Source organism: Phoxinus phoxinus, assembly GCF_949152265.1.
Source record: "Phoxinus phoxinus genome assembly, chromosome: 6".
NCBI classification, from domain to species: Eukaryota; Metazoa; Chordata; class Actinopteri; order Cypriniformes; family Leuciscidae; genus Phoxinus; species Phoxinus phoxinus.
In genome coordinates, this window is record NC_136881.1 from 37829915 (window position 1) to 37850578 (window position 20664).

A 20664-nucleotide genomic window follows, 5' to 3' on the forward strand; every position below is an offset into this window, starting at 1 on the left:
AGAAAGACTGCATAATTCTGCTTATTATATTTGTAAACAAGTCAGTTGACGTTGTTTATTTGCTGTTGAATCAGTACAAGATTATTGTAGTATGGTGTTCTGCATCTGTAAAAATATATAGTTTAGTAATTTTATTAAGTTTAAAAAAAAAAAATTTGACCAATCAGAGCAGAGTAGACCAATCACAACAGACTGGGCCATCTGACCAATCAGAGCAGAGTAGACCAGTCACAACAGACTGGGCCATCTGACCAATCAAAGCAGAGTAGACCAATCACAACAGACTGGGCCATCTGACCAATCAGAGCAGAGTAGATCAAACACAACAGACTGGGCCATCTGACCAATCAGAGCAGAGTAGACCAATCACAACAGACTGGGCCATCTGACCAATCAGAGCAGAGTAGACCAATCACAACAGACTGGGCCATCTGACCAATCAGAGCAGAGTAGACCAATCATAACAGACTGGGCCATCTGACCAATCAGAGTAGACCAATCACAACAGACTGGATCATCTGACCAATCAGAGCAGAGTAGACCAATCATAACAGACTGGGCCATCTGACCAATCAGAGCAGAGTAGACCAGTCACAACAGACTGGGCCATCTGACCAATCAAAGCAGAGTAGACCAATCACAACAGACTGGATCATCTGACCAATCAGAGCAGAGTAGACCAATCATAACAGACTGGGCCATCTGACCAATCAAAGCAGAGTAGACCAATCACAACAGACTGGGCCATCTGACCAATCAGAGCAGAGTAGACCAATCATAACAGACTGGGCCATCTGACCAATCAGAGTAGACCAATCACAACAGACTGGATCATCTGACCAATCAGAGCAGAGTAGACCAATCACAACAGACTGGGTCATCTGACCAATCAGAGCAGAGTAGACCAATCATAACAGACTGGGCCATCTGACCAATCAGAGCAGAGTAGACCAATCATAACAGACTGGGCCATCTGACCAATCAGAGTAGACCAATCACAACAGACTGGATCATCTGACCAATCAGAGCAGAGTAGACCAATCACAACAGACTGGATCATCTGACCAATCAGAGCAGAGTAGACCAATCACAACAGACTGGATCATCTGACCAATCAGAGCAGAGTAGACCAACCACAACAGACTGGATCATCTGACCAATCAGAGCAGAGTAGACCAACCACAACAGACTGGGCCATCTGACCAATCAGAGCAGAGTCATCATTTTAAAATCGGTGTTTATTGGCATTTTGTTGAATGTGTGTGTGTTTGTGTGTCTATGTCGGACTAACCCATTTCACCTTTTCTTGAATTTGTTTGTGCGTGTGTGTGTCCAAACGGACGCATTGAACTAACTTCCTGTTGGATGTTTGCTTGTTTCTCTCTGTCGTCTCGTCTGGGAACGCTCAGCGGTCTCCTGGCCCAGGGAGAGGTTGCCCAATGGGACGACCCTGAAGCGGGATCCATAGCTATTAACAAGCCGGCGTCCCGCCACTTCTATCCCATCGCCCTTCTGCTCGTCAGCTCGCACCTGCTGGTGGTGTGGCTCATTTTAAGTCTTGTTTTTTTGCTTGCAAAATACCAATAAACTGCTGATTATGCTATAACCCAGCTGCGTCTAACTTCTTACTGGCTTCCTTGAGTGCTTCTCACCAATAACTGTGTGTTTCGTACAGGACTGGCCACTGTATGTTTACGGGGATTATCACTATAGCAACTAACAAGTTGTATACTTTCACTTTGAGCGCTCGAACCGAGGTTTTCTGGTCATATTTATCTGTCTGAACCCTCATGTCTTCCACCCTCATGTTTATTTCTTGGTTAAGCATGACAGGTTTGGAAAGGCATGAGGGCAAGTACAGTAAATTATGCCTGAATGCTCATTTTGGGTAAATCATTCCTTTAAAATAAAACCAAAACCAAGATGTTTTTTGTTGATCTTAAATGCGAAGCATTTTAGCAGATGCATGTTTTCCCATCAGAAGGAAGTGAGTTTTGTTTTCGACTCGCTCTAATGACGCACCACGAACGTCACAGATCTTTTGCATTACGCTTTCATAATTGAAGTGTCATTTATTGAGCAGAATCGAAATGTTTCCTCATTCTTCACATATTAACTGTCAGGTAGAAACACTGAGGCTTTTGCACTGTTGTTTTGGATAGTTTATGATTTCATCGTCCTCATCATCATCCCTTTCCTTTTTCTTTCTTTCTGTCTTCATCTTCCCCTCATCAGAGAAGGCTGCCGGATTGAGAATGTGCAAAAGAATATAAAGTGCAGAAAATATGCTTTCAACATGCTCCAGCTGATGGCCTTTCCCAAATACTACCGGCCTCCAGAGGGGACGTATGGGAAGGTGGACTCATGAAGCGCCACTATTGTTATCTAGAGATTCAGCGAGGCTCAAAAGTCCACATTGAAAATCTTTTTTTGTCCATCAAAAAACTATATGGAATTAATAAAATATATATATATTTAAGAATATATTTATAAATAATGATTTAATGACAGAAGCACTTGTGCAAAGCCTTATGTACCAAATACTTCATTGCCCGGTTTCACACACGAGGTTTAAACCTAAAGTTAAACCAAATGCATGTTTGAGCGGTTATAACTGAAAGCAACTTGCATTGATGCATCTTAAAATATGTCAGTGTCATTGTTTTGTCTCAAGATGCACATCAGTAATGTTTTTAAGGCACGTTTATAAAAGCTACTTAAATGTCATAATTAAACTAAGGCCTAATCCTGGCTTTATCTAAACCCTGTCTGTGAAACCGGGCCAATTTCTCTTCATTTAAATTTTCACTCACCATGTTGTAAATCTCAGACTTTTGAACCCTGCTGTGTGTGTGTGTGTGTGTGTGTGTGTGTGTGTGTGTGTGTGTGTGTGTGTGTGTGTGTGTGTGTGTGTGTGTGTGTGTGTGTGTGTGTGTGCGTGTGTGCGTGCGTGCGTGCGTGCGTGCGTGTGTGTGTACATACAGTGTGTGTGTGTGTATGTGTTTGTGTGCATACAGTGTGTGTGCACGTGAACATTACATCCAACGAGGAGCAGAAAAGTTGCTTCTTTACGTTTTTTAATGTTTTATGTTTTAAATATGCAGAGTATATTCAAACAGAATCTTTTTTTATGGTTTTACGAAACAATGCGGTGCATTATTTAAAAATAATTTAAAAATACTAAATGTAAACTATAGTAAATATACTTTTTTTTTTTACATGTCAAATGTGTATACAAATGTTTTCTATTAAAGGTGAAAAGCGAATCGTTCTGAATGTCGCTTTGTTTGCACCCGTCAGTCATCATGTCTGTATAGATGTGTCTCAACACCACAAATCTTTTGTTGTTACTGTTTTCTTTTTGTATTGAGGCCTTTCTGAAAGTGTGTACTGTATGTTTTTATAATTGTGTTGGTATATAAAGCCATTTCACAGTCATATAAGTTTTTTTATTATGATTCTTGGACATGTTTCTATAATTTTGCACTCATGCATTTATTTGCGAATATGTGGTGTTTTCATGAAATTCATAATGACTGAAAATTTCAGATTCATAATGACTGATCCTTTAAGCTAAACAAAATGTTTTGGAAGAAATGTGATGTGCCTTTTTCACGGTTGAGTTGGTCTGATTATTCTTGCCTGATCACATTCATGTTTGTCGTCAGAACAGAACGTCTCTCTGGAACGAGTGACTTGCATATTTCAGAAACAAACAAACGAGGAGAACAACAAAGAAAGCACTTGACATTTCATCGCTGAGCTTGTGCTGATCAGTCCGCGCTATAGTGATCCGCTTTGAAGTCAGCCGACTCATTGTGCCGTTGATCGCTTCCACATCAGAAGTGGAAAACATTGGTTAAAAACGTGAATTTACACACAAACTGACCAGCCGCAACTTTCACACTGTAAACCCTAACGCTCAAAATAATGAATTTGTTTGAGTAGGACAAACTTAAATTAAACGAATTAGTTCAGTCAAATGAACTTTTATGAGTATTTAGCACTTTCTTTTTCTTTCAAGTTCACAGAACTGATATATTTTAAGTAAACCGAACCGTTTCATTGTTTTGAGTTTTATGAAATTATTTATTTTAATTTAGACGAACTTAAGTTTAACTGAAACGGCTGGGATGTCTATTTCCCAGCATGCTTTGCCGACGGCACTCGAAAGGGAGAGTAAATGCTAAAATGAAGTGTAATATATTGCTTTTTTGTGCAAGATTAATGTTAAGGGGGAGATTTATTAATGTTTTGTTATGCTAATTTAGAAGAATTTCTGTTAATGTTGGTTTAAGGAGTTACCATCATGGTGACGAGTGGTGCATGAGATTGATTTGAGAGCAAATAATAACTTTATATTGTTGCGCTCATACAGCAAGTGCTTCTGTATAACATACTATTGCTAATATGATAACCAATTAGCATGTTAGCAGATTAGCTTGTTAAAGCCAGCTAAATTTACACTAATTAAAGTGTTCACATTGAGATTACATGAAAGTTTTAAGTTAATTGTATGAATTAGTGTACTCAAACATTTCAAGTTAAGAACAATTAAAATGTATAAATACAAAATAAAGTAAATGCTAGTTCTGCTAATTTAACATAGGGGTGTCCTGACTTATGCACCCTGTATTTTAAAGAAGAACATTTATTTACGATATATTATCCATTCACAAAGAAAATTGGTGTCCTGAAAGGTTGGAGTTTTCCCCATTTTTTTTTATTAAAGGGTAACTAAACCCCTGGTCAGAGCCTGACTCCACCCACTGGCAATATTTGAAAAATGCTGGAAAAGTGGGCAGAGCCCAACGGACGAACCGAGGGCGGGGCTGAGCGGGTGATTGACAGACCCGCAGTGACTGACAGCTGCTGTCAGACTCGCTAAGATGGAGAGTGACGCAAGTAGCTTTGCAACAGAGCGGTCATTTAAAGTTGAGGACTTTTCTCACCTGAAGTGGAGGAATTGTCTGTGGACACAGAGCTAAAACCATATCAATTCGAGCCGCTAGCTCAAACTGCGGTGTCGCATCGCATTAACTCCCGCCTCGCGATCGGCATCCGACGATGCTAGCGAAGCAGCCGCGCTAGAGAGAATGGGTCCAGTATCTGAGAGGATTATTATTACTATTGACCTACGTTAAGCATATTTTGCCGCTATGTGAAAAAAAATATCCAGCAAAACGCGCCGGCGGTTGTGGAGTCCATGCAGGAAGAGCAGCGTTTGGCACACAAGTGCATGTAAACACTGGCGCCTAATTTCTAAGTCTGGTGGGAAGTTATACAGCAACACTACACCTATACCACCCTAACCACTGTACTAAACACAGATAAAGCTGATGCTAAAAATCTACACCAACTATGCTTCTAACAACACTAACAACTATGCTAAATAACTACCTAGGCTACACAAAATAATCTAAATAACTATAAATGCTATGCTAACTAGATGCTAAAATACGCTATCCTGATCGTTTTCAAAACTCGTAATTCCAATTTCCAGCTCCTGACTCGCTCTGGTGTTGACGGAACCAGATGCTTTTATACCAGGGGCTGCCAGGGGCGTGGTGAGCTCGCAGCGTCAGAGAGTACCCTACGTCAGAGAGTACCCCTACTTCAGGAGATTCCGTTTAACCTGAAGAGGGCAGCACTCAGACGTTTTTACACCATATATTTGAAAATTAAAACACTTTATACTCAAATGTTAAAAAAAGTACTCGAATCAATGAACAGCATTTATGAAGCTCCATTCGTACAGATCATTAACTAAAAAAAGTTGGTTTAGTGTTTAGTTACCCTTTAAGGCATTCAATTATTTTTTATTCCTCTTTTTAGGCAACTTTAGCATGGGTGTCTAAACGTATAGCACTGTATAATTCAAGATGTTAAGACCGAAAACTAGTCTTTACATCTTACACAGTTTTTCTTAAGTAAATATAGTTTGGATAATTTAAAACAGTTTACGATTTGAGCGCAGGATACATTGAAGTAGCGGATGTATACTGTATCCGCCCCTCGTAATGGATGTGTTGTATGCCAAAAGTAATTAGGTAATAATTCAGAAATGGTTGTATGCATTGCTTATAACACATTCCCTCCTAAAGCTGGCATTCATCCGTCCTATGGGAGCCCGTTCATTCGTCAGCACAGCAGTGTGTAACTTCTTGACGGACAGTCCTCGGCTTTCAGGTCCGAGACCAAGTCAACAGCGTTTCAGAAAGGGAACAGTGAAAGTGTAAAAGTGAAAGTATGTTCACCCTGGAATGAAATCAGGGAAACTCTGTTTATTCTTCTTCTTCCAGGAAGCAAGTGTCCTTTTCATGTGTAGAAAATCCATTTTGATTTAAGTATCTTCAGATGTTTTGACTGGAAACAACAAGACAAAAATGTTCACTTTGTTGCGCACCCCAGTACATTTTCATCATGACAAAAATAGCATGTTCTTACATAGGCCTACATGATCCGGTATGGAGGCTTTATTCATTCGTAGGGAGTTACTTTTACGTCAGGAGAGATTTTTTTTTCTTTTGCCATATCCACATGCATATTTTATTTATTTATGAGTGGTATAGGCTAGCAAATAGGTAGTTTATATAACATCAGGGATGCAGAGCACATTAGTAGTGTGCCTCGCTCTCATGCTCTTCCTGACAGTTTTGTTGTTTCCTGAACACAAACCCGCGAGAGCCATTAAAGATGATCTTCACAGGATTGCAGGTCAGTAGCTATACAGTCAGTATGGGTCAGTGGTGTAGACATCGCTTTAAATGAGGCTAAGGCGTTCACTTTATAACATTGCTGCGACCTCTGGAAGCAACCTAATTACTTGGATTTCCTTTAAGATATCCAATGTGGTTGTTAGATGACATATTCGATATTCCCAATATCGCTCCTTCCGGAAGTGAAGCAGATTACTGTATGGAAGAATGCGCCAGATGGGTAAGAGCCCTTAACCACCACCACCACAGCTGTTAAATAGGCCAAACACAAATTATTCACTATTTATTTGGTCCACTATTTATTTATTTATTTATTTATTTCCTACGAATACAAAAGTAACAGTAAAGGCCCTTTTACACCTATAAAGATAACATTAGCGTCCACACAGCGGCGGACGGTTTATTCCGAGTGCGTCTGTCACTTTAAATACTCGAGCTCGTTAAAGCAGGATGGATTCTGATTGGCTGTCAGTCTTTTCATCGTTCATCAGCTGGAAAAAAATCGGTCTGAAAGTGAATCCAACTATATCGTGTCTCTGTGCAGTTATTATAGCTGGCGTGTAAACTCTCCTGCTAATCTTTAATATTGAGAACGATTTTTAGAAGAACTATGCTAACGTTTACATCTTTATCGTTTTCTGCATGTCGTCGTTGGTGTGTATGGGCCTTTGTTTATTTTCTTCTTCTTGTATTTTTTAATATTTTTCAAATACTTGGTATTGTGGCCATCTCTGCTTCATCCGACCATTTTGCAAACCTCTGCCTTCTTGCTGTTGGCTGATTAGAAACCAATTGTTAATTTCATTAGGCTACCCTAATTAAAAAATGTAACCGGTTTTCAACATTTCATTATGTGAAAAGAGCGTTAGATAATGGAAAAGGCTACTGCACATTTTAATAGACACTGAATTATATTTATTTAACATGTCAAATGTTTGTAAAGTCATGTACCCCAATGAACCTTATGATTAAAGCTTTACCTGATTGAGTTATGTTTTATACTTCATTTTTAGCTACTGCCACGTTCTTCTTTTTTCTTTTTTTCCTGTGGGATTCCATGAAAATGTGGTTAAAATAAAAGTTTTTAATGTTGTTTATATGTATATGTGGTGTTTTTAATGCGATTTAAGACAAACCATGTGTAAATCATAACTCAACACCATTGCGGAGTATTTTCTGCTTAAAACTGCAGTGATCCGTGTTTCTGACGTCACAAACAACCTTGTAACCAATCAGATCAACGTGTGAGCGTCAACCAGTGGATCTCTGAGCGGCTGTGAGTGAGTGGAGGCGGGGCTCATTTGCATATTCATAGAACCATACTAAATGAGACAGGGGTGTAGAGTTACATTCAAGCTATTTTAAGGCGTGATTAATAATTTTTTCAAGGAAAAAAAAACATTTAAATGTAATTTTGGTGATCAAAGATGAGTTTTAAGGGAAAAGATATTGACTGCTGGGAAACTTTAACTCAAGAGTTGGTTGAACCTCATATTTGAAACGGGCCCTGATCACCTGCAGCATCAACCAGCTCAACATCAGGTAAGCAGCCGAATAACTAATGCTGAAATAATTCAACCATTATTTTCAACCTACTGATTGATATTGCATAAGTAGTTTATGAATATTTCTGTTCTGCCATGAACAAGAAGTTGGCTCTCTTGGGACAGGCGTGGAGTTCACAGAACACTTCCACAGGAAATTCCTTAGATAAGCAAAATAATAGATGCTCTTTGTTCCTCAAAGTTTAAAATAATAATATCGGCCCTTGCGATTCCTCCAGACAGAGTTATGTCAGTGGGTGATTTCCAATGTGTATTTTTAAATCACCCTTTTCTAATCCACTTCTCAGAGCAAATGCATAAATATTGAGATAAGAAACCAATCCAATTCACCTCAACATGCCAACAAACAACTATTTCTGTTAATAAAACATGCTTTAATGTAGCAATACATGGAATATAAAACAATATATAAAAGCTATATTACATTAAACAATTTTTAATATTTCACCTTAAAATTCTGTACATTTAGAAGACATTCACAGTTCAACAATTATTCACAAAACCCCTTTGATACAAAATATATTCTTACAGTATTAACAAAGTGACACTTTCAGAGTGAAGAGATATAAATAGTAATAATAAAAAAGACACTAGCATAATTTAAAATGATAATAGATAAATGAGCTTATTGTACATGCAATCAGTGAGATAAAGTATGATTCTAATCACATGTTACATTCTTGTTTTCTTTATGGCACATCGATGACAGTTTCTGGAGAAATGTGGTCATCCTCTCAAAGAAAACCATGGGTTTGGTGAGTTCTTGTTCACAGTAGTATGTTTTTTTACACTCCTGTGGAAGCAGTCCACACACACACACACACACACTCATTAGCAACATGACCATCATTTATCGTTATACATATCAACATCCTTCAGAATTGAAGATTTGGATCATTTTCGATTCATGACCGTGAACTTGAATTGGAATAACAGGACGATTCGTTTTTTCTTTTCTTTTATCAGCTAGGAATTGATTAAGTTATGGAACAAACATTGAATCAATTTGAACTAATTGCGCACATTTATTTTCTGATATTATGCAGAATTATTTGTCTAATGATAAGACTAACAGTAATCAGCCACACTGTAAAAAAAAATTTGCTGCGATTATTTATCACAACTTAAAATCCAACATTGTTTCAACTTTAAAAAGTATGTGTTCATGCTTGACTTAAAATATTACGTTTAGTTAACTTTAGTTTAGTTTAGTTAAGTTGGATATTTAAGTTATCTCAACAAATTTTAAGTTGTTATAACTAATCGCAGCCACACAGTGTATAAGACACACCACAAAATGTCCACCATATTGTTTTCAGAGCTCATTTTATATATAAACTTTATAAATATTATTTATAATATTTTAATATATAATATTATTTATATTAATATTTCACACAAGTGTACTAATAATAAACAAAAAAAGTATATATATGAAAATATGAAGAAAAAAAATGTATCCCATAATTATCCCTCACAGCCAAACACAATTAAAATATATCCTGGCTCATCCAAGCTGTATAATGGGAGTGAATGGGACCAAAAAAGCCCATAAAAGTGCATCCATCTATCATAAAAGTAATCCATACGACTCCTGGGGGTTAATAAAGGCCAAAACTGCGTTTGTGTAAGAAAAATATATATATTTTTAACTTTATAAACTATAATCACTGGCTTACGGCAACGTTCAAGAGATATTTTTTGATATAACTGTGTTCGTCTGAAAGAAGAAAGTCATACATACACACCTAGGATGGCTTGAGGGCGAGTAAATCATGGGATTGTTTTCATTTTTGGGTGAACTGTTACTTTAAATGCACATTTCTGTAATGCCATTTCAAAGGTTGATTATTAATATAATCTTATGTTGGAAATGCTCCATATATTGTGTGTATAGACATGTTTATGAGTCATTTATGCTGGGGAAAAAATGCATTATTTAAAAAATGAGTTACAATTCTGAATTCTGAATGATGCACAACCCCGACACACACACACACACACACACACACACACACACACACACACACTACAATTCTGCTGCTTCAATATTTAGCCAATTCTGAATGATGCACAACCCCGACACACACACACACACACACACACACACACACACACACACACACACACTACAATTCTGCTGCTTCAATATTTAGCCAATTCTGAATGATGCACAACCCCGACACACACACACACACACACACACACACTACAATTCTGCTGCTTCAATATTTAGCCAATTCTGAATGATGCACAACCCCGACACACACACACACACACACACACACACACACACACACACACACACACACACACACACACACACACACACTGTGGTTATTGCTTTGACTTACAGGTTTACTATATTCGTTTAAAGTTGTCTCTATCATGGGCTGGTAATAATTTTCTGGGTCTTCCTCATGCAAGAGAACGTTCATCTCCATCACAAAACAGTCGATAAGCTTATACGTGCAATCCTGCAGACACACAATAACACGGGATTGGGTTTATGCAGAATTTTATAACAGTGTTACTAAAGTCATTTGTTGGCTCACATTTTGTCCAACTGTTTTCATTTCCTATATAAATGAACTTACATTGATATCCTCAGTATTTGGAGTGTACAAGAGTGCTTCTGATTTCTGGAAAAGAAGATGTTTTTGGAAATTAGGATTCTGAATGATAAAGCCAGATGGTTTACACATATGTGTGTGTGACCCTGGACCACTAGACCGGTCACGAGTCGCACGGGTATATTTGTGGCAATAGCCAACAATACATTGTATGGGTCAAAATTATAGATTTTTCTTTTATGCCAAAAATCATGATATTATTAAGTAAAGATCATGATCCATGAAGATATTTAGTAAATTTCCTACCGTAAATATATAAAACATGTATTGTGAGTGAATGCAGCACAATCGTGAACATAAATGAACAACTTTAAAGGAGATTTTCTCAATTGTTTTGGCACCCTCAGATTCCAGATTATCAAATATATGCATCTCAGCCAAATATTGTCCTATCCTAACACACCATACATCAATGGAAATCTTATTTATTCAGTTTTCATATGATGTATAAATCTCAATGTAAAAAAAATGTACCCATGTGACTGGTTTTGTGGTCCAGGGTCACACATGTATGTATATATATATATAGCAGGGGAAAGACAGCACAAAACAGCGATTATGACACAAAACTAAGTTAACTCGACTGTGCAGTTCCTCCTTAAGTTTCATAACGCATTATAATATCATATTTCACGCTTACATTGAATAATTGCTCCGTCTTTTTTAGTGCTTCCTGGAGGTCTAGCAGCGCCTGCATTGCTTGACCTTCAGCCATGGGCAATAGAGCACTTAGACAGCTGAACATACACAAAATACATAAACAGAATCGTTATATGCCATCAGTTAAAATGCTCAACAATCCTGCAATCACAAGCCATTATAATCACTTAACCTCCGCAAGCCATGCCACGTGTTGCGCTTTCAACTAGTGAGGCACTAAAGTTGTCCAGAGAGTAACAGACAATTGATGCTCAAGCAACATTTATGATAATTATCAGTGTTATTATACATCTGTACGTTGTGCAAAGCACTGATTTCAACAGAGGCTGGTCATATCATGTTACTAAACTAATGACACAATCCTCCAATAAGCAGAAATATACACCGCACACAGATGTTCACCAATAGTGCATTTGTAATCAGATACTCCCTTGGTATTTGAATGAATCATAACTATTAATAATCCACATTTTACTTTTTTCAGTAAGTTTAATGCATTACTGTCACCATCTCCATGTGCAGTTTGGCCAAAAGAAGGTATTGTAGGACAAAGTAAACTTTTAGAAGAAAACCGATAGAACTTTAAAGCTTCATATAAACATAATTTCATGGATTTAGTCCAAAAGTTTTGGTTTTTTATTCATTTTTATATCTAATAATTTAAGACATTTCTCCTTTATATAGAACCTTTAACTCTTTCCCTGCCGGCATTTTTGAAAATTTTCAACAACAAAAAAAACTGGCCCCCGGAATATTTTGTTGTATGAATATTTGAACATGCAATATATCAAAGGAAGGAACAGAGCAAAACAAAACAACCCGTTTTATTCCAGCTTCATGCCTTCTTTTTCATAAATAGAACAAAAAGCTGAGAAAATCATGTTATTGTTAACGGCTACAATGCTTTTATCGCTTGTTTCTGCTTCTTCTTCTCCTGTGTTTTTCATCCGGAGAGTCTGTACTCTTTCAGAAGATGTGTAATAGCGCCCCCTACCGTATAACTGTGAAAACACAGATTGCCGGAAATTTCCATCAATGGCTGGGAAAGAGTTAAAGGGATATTTTACAACTCCCCCAGAGTTAAACAGTTGAGCTTTACCGTTTTCGAATCCATTCAGCCGAACTCCGGGTCTGACGGTACCAGTTTTAGCATAGCTTAGCATAGATCATTGATTCTGATGAGTCCAGTAGCATTTCTTTCAAAATGGCCAACGAGTTTTAATATTTTTCCTATTTAAAACTTGACTCTTCTGTAGTTAAACCGTGTACTAAGATCGACGCAAAATGAAAAGTTGCGATTTTCCAAGCCTATATGGCTAGCTACTCTCATTCCGGCGTAAGAATCAAGGAACTGTGCGGCCGTACCATGGGTGCAGCAGGCGTAATGATATGACGAAGCACTTGCTGTCAACAAACCAACGTGACAACCTGCTTGCACAGGGAGCGTGCCTTGTAGCATGGAGACATTTGTGAGAGACGATTTAGATGACATGTACTTTACTACGCACAGAACCATGGCTAATCGCACAGGAAACCTAATTTGCCGCCTAAAAACTACACAAACTTAGTCCCGGTCATGTTGGAAGTTACCGAGCTGGGGACTATTTTCAGGTGCTTCGTCATATCATTACGCTTTAGTAAATTTTATTACATAGGCCGCACAGTTCCTTGATTCTTACGCCGGAATGAGAGTAGCTAGCCATATAGGCTTGGAAAATCGCAACTTTTCATTTTGCGTCGATCTTAGTACACGGTTTAACTACAGAAGAGTCAAGTTTTAAATAGGAAAAATATTGAAACTCGTTGGCCATTTTGAAAGAAATGCTACTGGACTCATCAGAATCAATGATCTATGCTAAGCTATGCTAAAAGTGGTACCGTCAGACCCGGAGTTCGGCTGAATGGATTCGAAAACGGTAAAGCTCAACTGTTTAACTCTGGGGGAGTTGTAAAATGAGCCTATTTCCAAAAAAAGTGGAGTGTTCCTTTAAAAGTGAGTCAAGTTTTACACAGCTTTTTTTTTCAAACACCATTGTGGTGATAGAATTGAAATCTAAATCTGATATCTAAACACTTTTCAAGGTCACAATTCTCCGCCCTTTTCATTGTAGGAAACATGAAAAGGCCAGACAACTTTGTGCAGACTGCAGTAGTGTTGTTTGCACAGCGAGGCAGAGATTGCTCTTGTAGATTCATATTACAGGTCGTGTGGGAATGTTGTGCAGACGTGCACGCTTAGCTAATGCACTCTCGCCAGATAAAGGGCCATTTAAACTGGACTTCTGTTCAGAAATCTCCGATGATTCAACGCATCTAGTGCGTCAGACTGTCACAAGGGCTGTATCTCAACAATTATAAACTCAAGAACTATAAAGAGTCAAAAGTCCAATTGGACAAATGTCATTTATATATAGCATATGTATATTATGAAGGTAGATCTGAACTGTGTTCTCAGGGTTTTTTCTTTCATAAACGTCAGGTCGGGAAAAGTTGCAATGTGTTTATATATTATTATGTTATACAAATGACTCAGCACAACTTCTCATGGCCACAACAACTGTTTTTCTTCTATATTTGCCGTTTCAAGAATTGTTTTATGTTTCATACGGACTATTTAATGAAAGGAAAATGTGACATCTTACCCCATAATTAAAGGGATAGTTCACCCAAAAATTTAAATTATGTCAGTAATTACTCACCCTCATGATGTTCCAACCCTTTCTTTCATCTTCCGAACACAAATTAAGATATTTTTTAATCAAATCTGAGAGCGGTCTCACTCCTCCAGGCTGCTGGGTTATTAATATCTGCCGGCCCAGAGAAGAGAAGTGAACTGAGAAGATGAGGCCCACGATCATTTCATGGGAAAGTGTGAAAGGTAAGCCGTTCATTTTGCGTCATTGGTAAGGCACTTTTACGTTTCTCGTTGGTTTCTCACAATTCGGACATCCAGGAAATGCACACTGTGGAACCATTTTAAACATTTCATCGAGACCTATCTACCACAAAAAGTATTCTTGTCGCTTGATAAAACTTAAAGGAACACTTTTTTTTTGGAAATTTTCCAGCTCCCCTAGAGTTAAACAGTTTTACCGTTTTCTAATCCATTCAGCCGATCTCCGGGTCTGCCGGTAGCACTTTTAGCATAGCTTAGCATAGATCATTGAATCTGATTAGTCCGTTAGCATCTCTCTCAAAAAATGACCACAGAGTTTCGATATTTTTTCTATTTAAAACTTGACTCTTCCTTTACATCGTGTACTAAGACCGACGGAAAATGAAAAGTTTAGATTTTCTAGGCGTAATAATCAAGGAGACGTGACCGGCACTAAGTCTGTAATATCAGAGCGCTGCTGGTACGGCAGTTCCTTGATTATTATTGCTCAGGAATGAGAGTATAGTTCCTAGTCATATCGGCCTAGAAAATCCCAACTTTTCATTTTCTGTCGGTCTTAGTACACGATGTAACTAGTGTCAAGTTTTAAATAGGATCGGCTGAATGGATTCGAAAACGGTAAAACTCAGCTGTGTAACTCTAGGGGAGTTGGAAAATTTCCAATGTTACTTTAAGGTTGAGCCACTGTAGTCACGTGGACTATTTTAACGATGTCTTTACTAACTTTTCTGGGCCGGCAAGTTTCAATTACAATAGAAACCTATGGAGGATTGAGCCAGCTCTCAGATTTCATCAAAAATATCTTAATTTGTGTTCTGGAGATGAAAGAAAGGGTTGGAACAACATGAGGATGAGTAATTACTGACAGAATTTTCATTTTTGGGTGAACTATCCCTTTAATTATCAACATTACCTGCTATTGGGGCACATTGTCACAAAAGGTGTTGAATTAAGTTTTTTTTTTTGTGTGCAATAATAATGATTTTTCGGAGTTGTAATAAAATAAAGATTATTGGGGTATGTTTTAGAAGAAAACACTATTTCAGTAAAAAAAAAAAAATCACATTTAATTCAATGTGTTAATTGTCTTTTCTTCATTTCTGTAATTATTTGTGCAATTTCTAAGTGAAAATGGTCTCTACCCGGATTTTTTTTTTTCCAGTGGTACAACTGGTTTTTGCAACCCACTCTATGGTTCGTGCCAGATTTACACATAATTAGCAAAATAAATAAGCAGTCTAATTTCTTAGATATACCTCAGAATTAAGATAGAATTCCAAACCTCTGAGTTCAAAAGGCATTCCATGTGGTTCTCAAAGCACCAAGGGTTACACACACATCTTCCAGTTCTCTGCAAGAAATCACACACTTTTTTTAATACTCAGAAGGATCCAAAGTGCTGCCAAAAACCCCACAGATAGAGAAGTGATTCTTTCATTTGTTTGAAAGAATAACAGTTCCTGGAAACAAAGTGCAAACTAAAACACAAAAACTGAACTACGGTAAATAAATACACAAGGGTTTAAATCTCAACTGGTCATAAGCCACATGGAACTAACCATTCATGCCATTCAGCACTTATCATTAATTGAGAAACACTGACAAAGCAACACTGTTTACCATGTGAACATTTACCAAGTGAACATGCATGTTTCTGGCAAGCCATTTATTGCTTAAACCTATATATCTTTATGCTACTTGTGTCTTTTTGTAAATTACAGGGATCTATATATTATATTAATATAATTATATATATATATCGATATGATGAAATAAATGTTTGCATTTTTTTTGTAGGCATTCAAAGTACATTACATTCTTTCAGCAGTTAGTTATAGGCCTAATATAGGCTATTGAAGAAGGGGGGGGGGGATGGGGGTCAAAGATGGCAAAAAAATTTTTATTACAAGTTATATTGCGCTCTGTAGGTATAATGTAACATAATTGTAATGCTGTAATGTTAAAAGATTTTGATATTTTTTTTCTTCTTTAAAGCTACACTGTGTAAAATGTACTCCCATCTAGCGGGGAAATTGTATATGACTACCAACTGAATATTACTTTCTAGCCCCTCCCATTCCGAGGGCGTTTTAACTCCAAGGTGGCCGTATTATTTCAAATCTGCCGGCAGTCGCGAGTAATATCCCGCTCGCATTCGTCACGGTGCCACTGAGTGTAAAAACGCGAAAAGCGAAGCTTGAGTTTCCAGGTATGTCCCTCTTTGGCTAATGTATTTTCAAGATGGAGGTGCAACATGGCTTCCGCCATTCGAGCAGCTTGCTCGTATGTATTATAAATGGCAGATTCTACGCTTACGAGGATGCTTGATTAGTTGAGAAGCATCCAGCTGACGCCCCGCAGACTCACTTCTTGCTAGACACCAGTGGATGGACAGCAGACGTCATTTCCTTTTCAAATTGACGTCATTTCCGTATCGTCATTCACTTTTCAAATTTGACGCACCATGCCGATGTCAGCGGTAAGAAAAAATAATAAACTGTCAATGATTTATAGGTCATGTCAGAATTCAAATGCACAAAACTAGCTATTTAAAAAAAATCGTCTTGTTTTCAAGGTACTATGTCGTGTTTTTTAAAGTTCAAATTTTGAACTGTTCAGGTTTTATTTTCTCTTGAAATAGGGACTTCCCCCACAACCGTACGGGCCTGACTGTGGCATCTTCATTCTGATGGTCAGATTGTGTAATTTCCAATAAATATTGCAAAACCATGAAGTGTTCATTTGATCTGGATTGTTTGGTAAATTGTCTGATCATGTATATGAATCTATGTATATTTTAAAAAACAGAAGTGGTTACATTTACAACAAAAAAATAAGCCTACATAAATATGAATATCCAAATGGGCAAGGCAAAAAACTGTGGTCAATTAACATGTACAAGTCTGTTGTATCGACAAAACGTTATAGTCCATTGATCTAGGCTGAATTTAAGTCACAAAGAATAGTGATATGATCTGAACAATATATATTTTCGAGGCGGTTCTTGTGTATGCAGTTTGCATGAATTATTGATGTTATAATATTAAGTATATTATTGAGAATTGTTTTATGTAAAGACATATGATAAAGATCATATTTCAATTTGCACACAGCTTTTATATTATATATTTTAAGTCATAAAAGTAAAATGACAATATGGAAAAGATGTGTGCAAAAGCCTGCAGAGAATGCTGTCTATCCACTGGTGAAAACAGAAAATAAATATGCTCTCTATCCATAGGTGAAAATATAAAATGAATATATGTCAATCCAGAGGTGAAAATAGGAAATAAAATTGTGAAAACGGAAATTAGCGGCGAAACGGAAATGAAGGAGAAAATGGAAATGACGTAGGCTGTCTATCCACTGGTGTCCAGCCACTGGTGTCCAGCCGGAGGTGAGTCTGCGGGGCTGCAGCTGGATGCTATTGGATTAGTTGGTTGAAGTAATTATACAATAATGAGCACATATAATTTTGAAAGAACAAAGTGGTTTTTGCTAAGAATCAACTTAAAAAATTACACAGTGTAGCTTTAAAAAACAAGACAAAATAGTAAAAAGCACATTGACTATTAAATTTATGCAAAATTAGAAAAATGTGAAAAAATGCACCAAAAAACGCGTTCGGTATTCGGCTTTCGTCCGAGTGTTTCCTTTCGATGCATCCCTAGTTATTTAGTAGTCAGTATCGATTTCAGTTTCACAGTACAGATATTACTTCTTATAGTATTCTCACTGGTAACAAACCACATTATTTTACACATAAAAGTACAAATAATTGTGTCTAATAAACAGTTAGTACTGAAATAAAACAATTATACTAGTCACTATTAGATCCTACTTACTAGCAAAACAAAAAAATAAGATAACATAATAGCCTATAGGATATGCTTTAGTTTAAAATAATGTGTTAGACATTAAAATGGCAATTGCCATAAGGATTCACAGAAATTAATAGTGAGCAACACTTCAGGATCATCGAGCCTATTTGAAATAGTTTCGTTTCGTAATTGATAGCATGGGATTTAACAAGCAACGTGAAATGCATAGCGTGACAGTGCGCGTGCACCTGCTAGTTTGATTGAGTCAAGATGACATGCGAACCGTAAAGTACTTGTACGTTTTTATCGTTGTATTTGCGCTTTACTGCACAATGTGCACAGTGTAATCTGATGTCTATATAACATAATATAATAGCAACAACGCAGTGGCGTTTATATTTTAAAAAGTAAAATGTCCAAAATGTACATGCTGTAAAATAGACTTATATAACATATAATTAATAGTTTTGAGCCTTCTTTGTACATATTAAAATTATGTTTTAAATATAGCCTAAATATGTATAAATACATTTCAGCTAGAATAGAAAATGTCAATAGACATTTTATCTATTTTAGAAAACAGAAATATAATAGAAAATGTCTCCCTGCACATTTTATATACGTTGAAATGGGACGTTTTACAACAATGCTGTTCGACATATTTACGGTTCAAATATATTTTGTAGATATTTAATCTGCCATTTTCACTCACAATGGGTCATGCATGATCACCATTATCAACATATAAATGCATTCAACAATAATTTGACAATCTCTGAGTGACATTAAAGTGCACCGCGAGTGCGCATTTCCTACCCTTGCTTTTAGTTTTGGTGGCCTATTCCAAAATCCTGCGATGAAGGCGATGAAGAGGGTCATTAAAATCATCGAAACGAGCTTGTTGGTAAGCCAACCACAACAGTTGCGTGAAGTTCACATGATCTCGCTATGTAAAAGTCCTTGTCGTATGTCGTGGAGGTGTATAAAATCCTATTAATTACTCCAGTTGGATATTAATCCATGAGTGCACACTGAAGACTTCTTCCTCCGTGTGCGAGCTGAGCAAATCTGCTGTCTGTCTCACACACACACACACACACGCCCATTGCAGCCTGTGGACGGAGCTCTTTCACTTTAACAACATGCGTGTTTTCCCTGGAAAGTGCAACGCGAGTCCTCTTCCTTTTATGTAACTCAGCAACGCGTTTGTTTGTGTGTTAAACATAGGCTACATTATTCTCGGATACATAAAGAAACTAGCTTTAATGTAAGCGAATCGCTGTTGGAAGCAAAGGTTTAAAGTCCACTGACATAAGACCTCGAGATACGATTATGGACTTGTAGCTATAATTAGGTCATATAGCCTACTACGTCATTTGTGAAAGAAATGAATAGCAGTTTGGAGAAATGCGATTAAAAAGATGTTCCACTTACACGAGAAGAAGACTCCAGTCATCAAGCTTTAACTTGGAAAAAAAATCGGTTTTATTTTATGTAGAGCGGGTCGCCCCCTTATGGGTACTGCCATGTTGACATCACATGACCACGTGTCACGCAATTTACTACTAGTAGCCTACTAATAACAATACAATTTAGTTCCCCTGGCTCTAAAATTGATGTTGTATTGTTTTGCTGTTTAAAGCAAAAAAAAAAAAGAAATAAGTTTATTTAGCGCATTGTCAATGCTGCAAGCGCTTTAGAATATCTTAAAGTTGGCAAACAATAGGCCTATAACAAACAATAAACACCATAGAGGTAATTGAAAAGTGTTCAAACAAGCAGCCAGCTGACCGCACAAACCAGCAAAATGCACAGAGACTGAAATGAATAGTGTGAATGAATTATATGGTTGTTTGTGGGTTTATGAGATGGAGGCTAAAAAAAACTAAGAAACGCAGCTTTGGTATGAAACGGCAGCAGTTAATAAACTAACTTAACCCTTATGTGCTGTTGGGGCTGTTTTCAGCCACTATGGGGTATTTTTGAGTCTTATTTTGGCCATAACTTTTTCCGTGTTTCAGCAAATGGAATGATTTTTGGTGACAAAGCTTATTTTTACACATATTTTAGGAAAATGCTTTGAAAATTTTCAAAAACTTAACAGTACACTCTGGGCAAATTCACTACCCTTTCGTTATGTTCGTGGCTGAAAACAGCCACTACTTTAAACTGCTGTAAAAATTGATCAGATAAATATTTTTTTGCCATTTTTTTTGCATAAATCTATTAATCAACATCAGTCCTGTTCAAAACTACTAAATGTTTTTAAAAAAATCAAGATTTTAACTCTTTAATTGCCAAATTCATAAATTATGACACTGATTTGGGAGGGGAAAAAACACAAAATTACTTATTTTCAATATAAAATGT

General features: G+C 37.1%; 2 protein-coding genes across 3 annotated transcripts in view; one reads left to right on the plus strand and one right to left on the minus strand.

Annotated features, from left to right (window-relative positions):
- The window catches only part of inpp4b (inositol polyphosphate-4-phosphatase type II B), a 183349-nt gene extending 179761 nt beyond the window's left edge, over nt 1-3588 (plus strand). The window contains exon 20 of the mRNA XM_079616181.1: nt 2236-3588. Within this exon, the coding sequence (XP_079472307.1) occupies nt 2236-2368 (133 nt within the window). The 3' untranslated portion in view covers nt 2369-3588. The remainder of the gene's footprint in view (nt 1-2235) is intronic.
- Nucleotides 3589-7769: 4181 nt separating this feature from the next.
- il15 (interleukin 15) lies at nt 7770-19848 on the minus strand. Of its 2 annotated transcripts, none has more exons than XM_079616705.1 (6): nt 19729-19848; nt 15730-15824; nt 11558-11654; nt 10882-10926; nt 10639-10761; nt 7770-9077 (listed from the first exon to the last, which is right to left on the minus strand). In XM_079616705.1, the coding sequence occupies exons 2-6, from the start codon at nt 15777-15779 to the stop codon at nt 8946-8948; spliced, it is 447 nt and encodes a 148-aa protein (XP_079472831.1). In that variant the 5' UTR covers nt 15780-15824; nt 19729-19848; the 3' UTR covers nt 7770-8945. The 2 variants fall into 2 exon arrangements, with proteins under 2 accessions (XP_079472831.1, XP_079472830.1); XM_079616704.1 differs by having other exon boundaries at nt 19111-19732.
- Between the last annotated feature and the right edge of the window lie 816 nt (nt 19849-20664).